Below are 10805 nucleotides of genomic sequence, written 5' to 3'. Positions count from 1 at the left end.
CAAGATAATTAGTATGCAGACCATTTTCATTTATATAGTGCTCTGTGAACACAAATTAGTTAGCATAAATCAGTTAAATGTACAAAAAATTAGGTGTCTATTTACTTGTGACCACTCAGTGTATACTAAAAGGTGTCTTACCCAGTCACAGTTTTATGAAAGAGTGAAGGATGGCAGTAGGTGGATGATGGTATTCTGACAAAGAAGAAACAGCTACCCAAAGTGAAGAACAGTGCTCAACAGACGAAGCATCTTCAACAAACGATGGTTTGGATATGCAGGGAAAAGGGAAGATGTGGGATCTGAGTGAAGATATGAGGATTCAATGATAATAAAAGGAATAAAAGGCCAGTTGAATCACAATCCAAACCCAATTGGTCAGGGAGAAAGGGAAAAAATCACAGATAAAGCAGTGGAGTAAGGGAAAGAAATCGTGGGAGATAGATTCATCAGAAAAACCTTGAAAACAATGAAGCAACCCAAAGCATGTACTTGAAGTATGGAAAAAAAATGTGGGAGATGATAAGAAATGTGAAAGTTGAAAGGAATATACCACATGGACCATGAAATGGAGGTAAATATAAATGATACAAAACAAAGGGAAGAATCGAGCCAAAATGGCAGAGAAACCCAGATTTTTGCCGACCAGGAAACCAGTTAGAAAGACCTGAACTGAAGTGACATGGATGAACAAACATTTTTGAAAAAAATACTGATAGAAGGAGAAAACTAACCTGAGAAACTGGATGTGATCCTGTCTGAACATATAGACAGCCAGGGCAAGGGGATGATGAACTAGAGGCCAAAAACAAAAGAAGGAATTGATAAAAAAATTTAAAATTTCATGTGAAGGAGTACCCCACAGGAGGTAGAGCCATCAAAAATTTGGAGAATCAAGAGGTCACTCCTAGGGAGGAAATGTGACAGGACTGGAAAGGCAATGAGACAAAAATCTGGAACACAACCCTTCAGGAGACTCACATGACGTGTGTGGGTTCAAAAATGGAGATCCACTGTCTACCATAAAAGGAAAAGAAAGAACATCCCCCCTTGGATAGTGATAGAACCCATGATTAGTCAAATCCAATCATAATGAAAAGAGTGAATGAATGCACATTGGACTGGATGAAGTGCCAGGATGTGAAGGGAATAAAATAATTTGCCTGGAGCCCATAGTTCTGAAGCCTTCTACAGATCAAAGCACATCCCCAACTAATGGAGATGAGCATCAGGGAAGAGAAACAATCCAGAAAAAGGGAAGGAAGTAAGAAACGTGACATCATAGGGGAAATTAAAATCTATCAATTCATACAGAAGAAGAGGGAAGGAAGAAAGTTAAGAGGAAAATCAATAGTTGGTCCCAGTAGAGGGGTGTGTAAAAATACCCACTCCAAAGAGATGAAAATGTGAGGTATAGAACAGGAAAAACGCATCCAATTGGAAAATCCAACAACCCTAGCTGACTGTGAAAAGAGTATATGAGTATGTGAAGACTACTTCTGGTTGGAAGTAGTTGACCAAAGCTATAAATCCAATGAATAGTGTAGGTAAAATCACCCCCAAAAAGTGGAAGTGGGGTAAAATGTAGACCAACCCACAAAAGACATATGGTATCAGACAAGACCTAAGGGCAAGGCATGAAACCGGGACCGAATCATGTGGTGAAATAACCTAAAATAGCATCCCGAGATATGGAACATAAGAATATGTAATGTGGGCATACCCTTAAACACAGAAATAGCAAACTGAAATGTGATCAAGGAATGTATATGAAAACACAGAAGACCCAAGAAGTGATTGAGGTGGTACCAATCGATCCAAATCCCCAAACAGCATCAAGCATACAAGACCAATAGCAAAAACCCATAGGTAGGACATAAAATTGCTGGACATGTAAAAGAATAAAAATGACAATACCTCAGAATGAAAAATTGAATATAGCATGACAGATTCCCTACGTGGCATTAATGTACAGGAGCAGCCTCAAAAAATGGACCAGTGGAGAAAAACATCTGACCATAAGTCCCTATAAACAGTGGATGGGAAACAAACAGCAGTGTCCCACGCAAGAAGTTCCCAGGTGGAGAAAAAGAGCCAACTGTAAGTCCCTATTAGAAGTAGATAGTAAACAAATGGAACAAAACAGTGTCCCACCCCAGAAGATCCCAAAAGCAAAGAACCCACATGTGGAGGGAAAGAATGGAAGATGGCAAACCTCCCAACATGGAGGGAAAGATGATGAGGTATCCCACGAAAATCCCTAAATATAGGTGGAACACCTAAGAAAGGAAATGGAAGGTAAACATTACCCATAGGAGAGTAGATAGGGTAAAACTAAACTGAAAAACTAGGTAGAGGAGAAGATGGAAAGGAGTAACAGAGATCCGAAGGATATAAAACCATGAAGATGATGGTAAGCTATGGCAAAAAGAATTAAAAACCTGGATATGGCGAGGCTTGCAAGTACACAGTCTCAAAAGAGACAAAAATATCATAAAGAAACAATGTCAGGAAAAGGAAATATACTGTGAAACGTGTCTAAAACAACATCAACAAAGAAAGACTGATAAGCTGAGCAGATTCTGCAGTAGAGGCTTGGAACACAATCCATTATAAGGTGGAAGAAAACTGAAAATCTGGGCTGTCTGAAATGGGTTGCACCATTATAGGAGGAAGGCAAGTAATATTGGGAGCAGGTAGGGTGGACCTTAGTTAAGCCTAAGCTAATAATATATTTAATGTAATTAACGATAATCCTCAAGCCAGTGTAAATGTGCGAATAGAACATATAACTTCCAAAGTGGTAACATAGAATCCATAATGCAAAGTGAATAACCAAACAAAACTGTGTTGGCAGAAACAAAGAAAAAGTTGTTGTCATGAAGTAATAAGTTCCATAAACAGGTAGAAATATAAAATAATTCCACTTCGGAATAACTTAACAAGTTACAAATATCACTATTGTATAATAAAGAGTAAACTTGTTATGAGAAATTGATATGAAGGTACAAAAAAAATTAAAATACAACACTTGAAGAGAACGCAAACTAAGCATTAGAACACGAGTACTGCCAAACCCACTTAGACTACATCCAATGAGACCTTGCTTCCCATTTGATCATTACCTCAGCATGCCTATCTTTTAGCATGTCATATTCCAAGAGTGATGAACATTTTGACAGATTTTCTTCATGAGATTATTGCCTTTTTCCCACAGATTACTCTCAATTCTTTGATTTTTAAATGGTTATGTGAATGGATAGGTCATCCTTTGATTGATGTCCTTGCAATGATTGACTACCATCTGTTTTCACTCTAATGATCTGATGACTTTTGTACTTTGAATTCTTCCTGATTACTATGGGTGAACATTTGAAAGTATGTCACATGGCTTTAAATAATCTGCAAGGTGAGAATATGAATATCTTTGTTTTGAATATGCACAGGTTTCACATTACACATCATTCAGAAAACCCTTAAGTTGATCTCTTTTTCAGGTGATATTTAGAGGTTATGACCTTATCTATGTTTTAACAAGAATGACCTGTCGTATGGGTAGTGCATGTTGCTCTGAGTATACGCAAAATTTCTTGAGAACCAAGAAAGTTTGCATTTAAACAGTTTGATCTTAACCGAGAAAGTCTTAGGGGAGATAGTCAAGCCAGTAAAAACAATTGTTTATTGTAAGTAAAAACTGCAAGTACCTACACTGTTTCTATGTTTCATCATGTAATAAAAATTGTGCATTAGTTTTACACTTCATGTCATCTAATTATTCTGTTTAACATCAACATAGTTAGTAAGTGTTCTAATATTACTCTGTAATTAATATGAGTGAATTGCCAGTTACTTAATGTATATATCCAATAGCTCTGACGTCAATCCAGTTCATCTGGATACACAACAATCTCAGGTTTATATCTTAATTTCAAAATCTGAAAGCACAAGAAATGAGAGAAATTTTGAACATTATTTTGTATCAGTTGGAAGAAAAGCAGATAGTATTCATGTTATTTATTCAGAATCCTGCACTATAAAGGTTTTCTGTATATTGGATTCACATTTCAAATCATGTTATTCTTTTATGAAGCATTGAATTTAATGCTGGATGCTAAGAATTCAAATTTTTTTTAAAACTTGTTGCTTCTCTTGATGTCCACTGACTGTTTAGTGTCTGTTAATGCAGAAACAACCCCTATGTTGCAGACTTTGGCTACCTTCCACATTTACATAGGTGACATAAACTTTGAACTATTGGTTTCGAGGTACGAGCTTTTGCTGAATCAGTTACAGAAATTGTCTGAAAAAAAAAAGTGAAAATAATCCATCATATTTACTTGCATATGGTAAAGGAGGGGTTCACAACAATGCATCCAAACTTGAGCTCCCTTTATCACTTGATTCAAACTCTGCTAGTCACAGTTTGTTCTTGTGAATACTTTTTCTCTGCAATAAAGCATTTCAAGAGTGAGCACCATGACAGAACATCACCTCATTGACATTGTTGGTTGAGTCAGAATGAGTGAAATTGATCAAGTTAGATATAATTCGTAGTTGTTTCAGGAATCACTTTGTTGGTGATCATTGGTAAAGGTAGTTCTTCAGTTATAGTGTTTTCTTTGTAAATATTGCATGTATACATTCTGTATGTTGTATGTGCTATTACTATATGTTGTGTTGCGTCACATTGCGTATTCTTTTGTTTACTATACATACATGTAGATTCATGTATGGAATAATATTTTGAACTACCACTTTGTACAAGAACAAGCAATTACATATATGTACCTCTATATAACCTTGGAAACACCTGTAGATATATTGATGTAGCAAAATCAGAAATAAACATTTTTTGATGATTTGTACCCATCCATACCTACAGGAAGGTCAGTGCTGTGGTTCCTTTAACTTGTGACATTAACTCTTGAAAGTGAAACTATACATACTATAGCTCTGAATTTACTGTCTCCATGAAATCTGGATACAAAAAAAAAAGTATATTTTTAAGAAACAAATTTTACTGAAGATTTGTCTGTGAAGTCATTAAGAGCCATTCTGAGTAAAAGGTGATTTTCATACTTAGAATCAAATTACTTCTTTTCATCTTATAGTTTTGTATTTTTTAAGCATAACACTAACTTGTATGAAATAATCAATGTATAGTAAAATGAAAAGTTGAAAAATATGTAATAAAATCAATATGTTTTTTTTCTAGAATGACTGCAGATTGTAACAGTCACTTACATTTATTTATCCTGACAGTGTCAAAATCTAACCTTTTCACATTTGTGAAAAGTAATAGTGGTAGAGTTTAGGGTAAACAAATGACCAGGTTACAATCACACAGATACTGCATGTTTCTCTATCAACTGATCTCATGAAATTGTTTACTTAAGTGTTGCAACCTAAGCTAAGAAATCTCTAATTTTACATTTTATTTACTTTTGTTTAAAAATATATAAGAATAAATAAATAAATATATACATAAAAACAAGAAATTTAGCATATCTGTGAGGCCATTTGCACTTGGATGTCTTGGTTGAATAATCTTACCCTTTTCTCACTATGTTGGTTGCCCAAAAAATAATTTTAAAACACAAAAAATATATAATGCCCCAGAATAGAATGTTCCAAAACAACAGTAATTTATGTGGCTTTCTAAGTATGTTATAAGTAGGTTACAAAATCTGTAAGCACTCAATCAAAGGACTACAATCATCAAAGCTAAACATATCTGCTAACTAATGATTTACATGGAAAATCTAATAACAACACTCTAAATGTGTTATAGAAGGTAGACTTCTCTTTTTTAAGCTATAAACATACCCATCAATCTTGTAAGAACTATTAGCAAAGAATATAAAGATACAAATAAGCAGGGGACATGCTTCTCTGGTAGGTTTGACAAATTTATTGATATATCAGCAAATTAAAAAAGCAGGAGATTCATATTTTAGATACATGCTTTTAATTGTCCATAGTTTATATTCCTAATTGGTTGAAAACAGTATCAACCTATTATTGAAGATATAAATTTTCAAAAGGAGAGCACAGAAATGTCACGTGATACAGAAAATAAAGGTTGAGAATTTATTATTATTTCCTGTTGAAATTAATAAATTAAAAGATAGATAATATAAAAATTTAATTACAAACTATACTTTGGTGGCAAATTTATTGGCATGCATCGATAATAAAGTTGATAAATTTAATTGTGTAGTATTTCTATAACAATGTACACTAATACAGCATTAATTTAAGGTAGTGAATATCTAATTTAGTCCTGGAGCAGGTATTTTACAACTTCAGTGAGCCAGGATCAACAGATAGTGATCATTTGTTTGCAATATAAATGATGACCCATTTTATTCACTTGTCTGAGCAGTCATAAACACTTTTGGAAACAGTCCCACATTCTTCTAATGACATTTTGAAATATGTGTAGTTAGTATGGAACAGCCTTCTGTGATTGTTCAGCTTACTTTCTTTCTATGGTTCTCTAATATGAGTAAAACATTCAGACAATTTCTTTGATGTCCAACCATGGTTTGTTTGTAAAATCACACTTTGAACTTGAATTTGATGAGACAATGAGAACACTAGATATTGTATTTGCTGAATTAATGATCAGTCATTTGTGTGCATTTCAGATTATGTGACTGATTATCAGAAGATGACTTACATAATGAATTGTGGGAGTTGATATATATTATTTTATAGCTGTGATTTTGTCATGGCTTAATTATATTATTACAAATTCTGATTACCCTTAAATTGTTTTATGCAATGTACTAAAAAAATGAACATATCACATTTTCTAAGTAGTAATGATTATACTCAAAAATGCAATCAACTTTGCAGATGATTCTACATATCTATAAAGTCTACCTATTTCAACCTTGCTTTTGGATTTCAGTAGTAAAGTTAGTACAAAGTGACCTGAAATGTACACTGACTTCGAGCTAGGACTTAATTCAGGCTTCTATTTGATAAAAATGCACATTTCTAGCAAGTTGTATTTTTATTATCAACTTACAAGTGAAGTGAGCTTTCTAATAGACTAGAACTAAAAATTAACCCAGTATTGGGTGTATTTAATTTAATATACTATTCTAACTAAACATACTCAACAATGCAAAATAATTCTGACAACAAAAATATGTAATGAAAAAATATAACATTTTAACCAATGATGTTAATGAAACTAACATTAAAGAAATTGTGAATATTTTTCAGTGCAATATTAATATCCTAAATTGCAGGTTTATATAATTATTGATTTTATTTTCAATCGACTGTTTTCATTAACTTTGTAAAGGTTAATAGAAATGTTTTCACATTATAAATGTGTATGTTCTTGGTGGTTTTATCTTTCCTTTTCATTCACCCAGATTTACTTGATTCATAAGTTAGATGCTTATCAAGTGACAAACATTTTAAAGCTTCTCATTATTCTTTTACACTTATTTTCATTCTGTTAACATATAGCATCTTGCTTTGAAAAAGACTTATATTTCTACTCTGGAAATACAATTTTTAAAAACACAAATACAGGCTTATTTAAAATTTAATTAAGCACAACATTACTTGAATGCTGTTCAGTAATTAACAGTAATCAATGACATTATGTTACACTGAATGAAATTTGAAGTTTTTTATAAGTTAATTTTGTAATTTCTGTGAATTCAGAATTTATGTTATTAGCTTTATAAATTAAATATGTATTTTACTAATTTCCATATCTGACTTTAGAACTTAGTAAAGTTATCTAAAACATAAATTTAGATTTTCCTCTAAATACTGAATCATCTATGAGGTTTTAATTTCTCTCTCCAAAGAATATTGCTGATTGGAATTATTATTTTCCTTTAGCAATCCAAAAAAGTAGATGGTATTAGTGGGGATTTTATGGGGTTTGAAGAAAGCTACAGTGAATCAGAGAGTAGCGACATTGAAGCAGGAGGGTTCTTAAAGAGAGAAGATGATGATGTAGAGTCATACAACATACTCTTTCAGGAGCATTTGCTTGACAGATTATCAAATTGGTTGGACCGGTTGTTTGAAGGAACCACTCAACGGTACTACATCCAGTACTGGCCAGAGAATATGAAATAGAAATACATTCTCTCTTTAGTGAATTGACTTACTATTAAGGTATAAAAGCTTAACATCTATTTTCTGGTTGCATAAAATGTTATATTAGAATAATTTAAACTTCTGAGGCCAGAAATGTTGTCACCATTTCGTATGTGTTTTCTTATGATGTTATCCCAAGTAAACTATGAATAACTTGTTTTCTATTTGCATGGTACAATCCATGAGCTGTTTAAAAAGGCATGTAAAGCAAAAATCTGATACACAATTCTCATGACTGTTTGTATATTCTTGATTAGTTTACACCATTTTACTTAAAGTTGTATTTATTAAGATTAGCATGAGTTTTTGAAAAAGTTAAATGTAGTAGGTTATACTTTTCGTTAAAAAATTCATGAAATCATTATATCAAATTAATTTTTATTAAAGTTTAAATTAAGTTATAGTTCTGAAAAAAGAAAAAAATTGCAAGGCATGTAACCTGGCTCCAAAAAAAAACTGTTATTATTCAAGTAATAAGCTAAGTAAGTAGTCTTCATAAAATGTCAACATTTTTAAAAATTGTAGAAATTGTTTTTGAATATAATCTGCCAATCAAAACACATCCAAGTTAAGTGGGAGTTCCTACTTTTAAATAAGATTTTGGATTCACTGACTTTAACTTTGTAATTTTATTTTGCCTAATGTTTAACACTAGAATGTTGACACCTGGTTACATCTTAAATAATATTACACAAAAAAGTGAGAAGCAGTTTTGGAAATTATTGCATATTTATACAACCAAACCTATAAGAGACTGATAGTTATAAATTGATATCATTTATGAGAATTTTAAGTCCCCAAAATTAGTATTTCAAAAACATTTTCGTACAATTTTCTAACTTTCCGATTCTTTTTTAATTAAAATTCACACCAGTTGTATCCTGTGTGTAAACATGTTAATTGGAACTAAAATTTCGATTTTCTTTGGTAAAGTTTTCAAATGATAGCTACATTTGAAAAATTAGTGTTTCTTATTCATCATAATAGACTTCACTGTATGATGCTTATTATTAAATGTTTTCATATAATATGTAATTCGTAACTGCCAAAATGTTGATTCCTTGTTTTACTTGCTGATAATTGATACATTTGTGCTTAAGAATATATTGGATGTTTGTGAAAACACTTGTACATGAGATTTCCACAGACAGTACTTTTAGGATTTTATATTTTTGCACCTTTCCACCACTTCAAAATTTAAGGTGCAGGTATTTATGAAACCTAATCCACTATTTTGTGTCATTTGTCAACTTAAACATAATTATCTTTGTTTATGTCATCATATTTTGTGTGACCAGTGGAAACAGGATTATATCTGTTTATATGAATTGTATTTACTATTGTTTATTTTATTTGAGCTGTTGTCATATTATGTATTTTCAGAGCTTAATTAAATGGTTTTCATTTCTAATGCTATTGACAATTATTGCATTTTGAGTTCAAGTTATTTAAGGTTTTTGAACTTTAATAAAAGTTAAAATTTGTAATTAGTATTCTTATAATGTGTCTTAATACATAATAAAAAATCAAACTATGAAATTAAAAAAAACAGGTTATTAAATTTTTCATTAGTAATTTTTATACTTTTAGGTAATAATTATAAAGATTATCTAGCAACATATTATCTCAAGTGTAATTTTTTATTTTGAGCTTAGAAGTAAAAAAGAAAATAATAAGTTAACTGAACATGTCTGAAGTTCTAGAATTGTAATGTTAAAAACTTCTTTGAAAATGAATAAAAGTATTGACTAATAAAACCAAATTTCAATTTCAAGGTATAAAACACACACATTAATGTGAATAAAAGTTCAGTATCACTAAGCTTATTCTTTAATATTGGCTTCTTTTGAAGCATATCCTTCACTGTAGCATAGTTTCATTTTTAGATTTAATGATTAATTTGAATATTTTGGGGAATGTAACCACAACACATTCACCTAGCACATATTGAACAATGTTTGAACTGTTTTTGAATCTAGAATTAGAGTATTCTTTTAAATGATCTACTCTTCTGACTGTTAAGCTAACATAGGTACCCCACATTGGGCAACAGAATTCATAAATGACATGTGACTGTTGAGAGAACAAGATTTGATCTTTAAACTTAAAAAAATTAATTCTCAATAGTGGTCTAATCACACATTGAGGGTGAACTTGTGGATAGACTTTTAAGGTTACTTATGATTTAGATTATATTAATGTAGTTTTTTATTATTATTATTAATCCTTACCTCATAGGCATTCTACAACAGAAATAATGTAATTAATACATCTGCAGTTAACTTTATCTTCTATAACAAGCAAAACGTTAAACCATTATGAATTAATCTGTGTTGTAAAAGTCATTAGAGAATCATAATTAATATAACATAACGTTTTGAAACAACATGGAACCTATTGATTCATCTCAACTGTTCCATCCTCTAAACTATTAATAAATACATTTTTTTTAATCTTGAAGCTAGCTCTTATCATTCACATACTTATCAAACTTTCTGTTAAACTCACTAAAATTTACTGCCTCCACAACATCCAAAGGCCAACCACCATGTTAGAAAAATAAAACTCTCTTTGCTGAAGATGACTCCTACCTTGCCAAAATTTATATTTGTGTCTTCTAGTCCTAATATTCTCACTGTTAAGTATGAAAAAAGATGATGCATCAACAC

General features: G+C 31.5%; 1 protein-coding gene across 2 annotated transcripts in view; it reads left to right on the top strand.

Annotated features, from left to right (window-relative positions):
• Window positions 1-9547, top strand: part of LOC106459946 (dnaJ homolog subfamily C member 16-like) — a 153401-nt gene extending 143854 nt beyond the window's left edge. For both annotated transcript variants that reach the window (XM_013919618.2, XM_022386521.1), the window contains one exon: window positions 7873-9547. In XM_013919618.2, the coding sequence (XP_013775072.1) occupies window positions 7873-8115 (243 nt within the window). In that variant the 3' untranslated portion in view covers window positions 8116-9547. The remainder of the gene's footprint in view (window positions 1-7872) is intronic.
• The last annotated feature ends 1258 nt before the right edge of the window (window positions 9548-10805 follow it).

The sequence above is a fragment of the Limulus polyphemus genome, unplaced genomic scaffold (assembly GCF_000517525.1).
Source record: "Limulus polyphemus unplaced genomic scaffold, Limulus_polyphemus-2.1.2 Scaffold685, whole genome shotgun sequence".
Lineage (NCBI taxonomy): Eukaryota > Metazoa > Arthropoda > Merostomata > Xiphosura > Limulidae > Limulus > Limulus polyphemus.
Note: the sequence above shows the minus strand (reverse complement) of the source record. Positions and strands in the feature narration are given on the sequence as shown.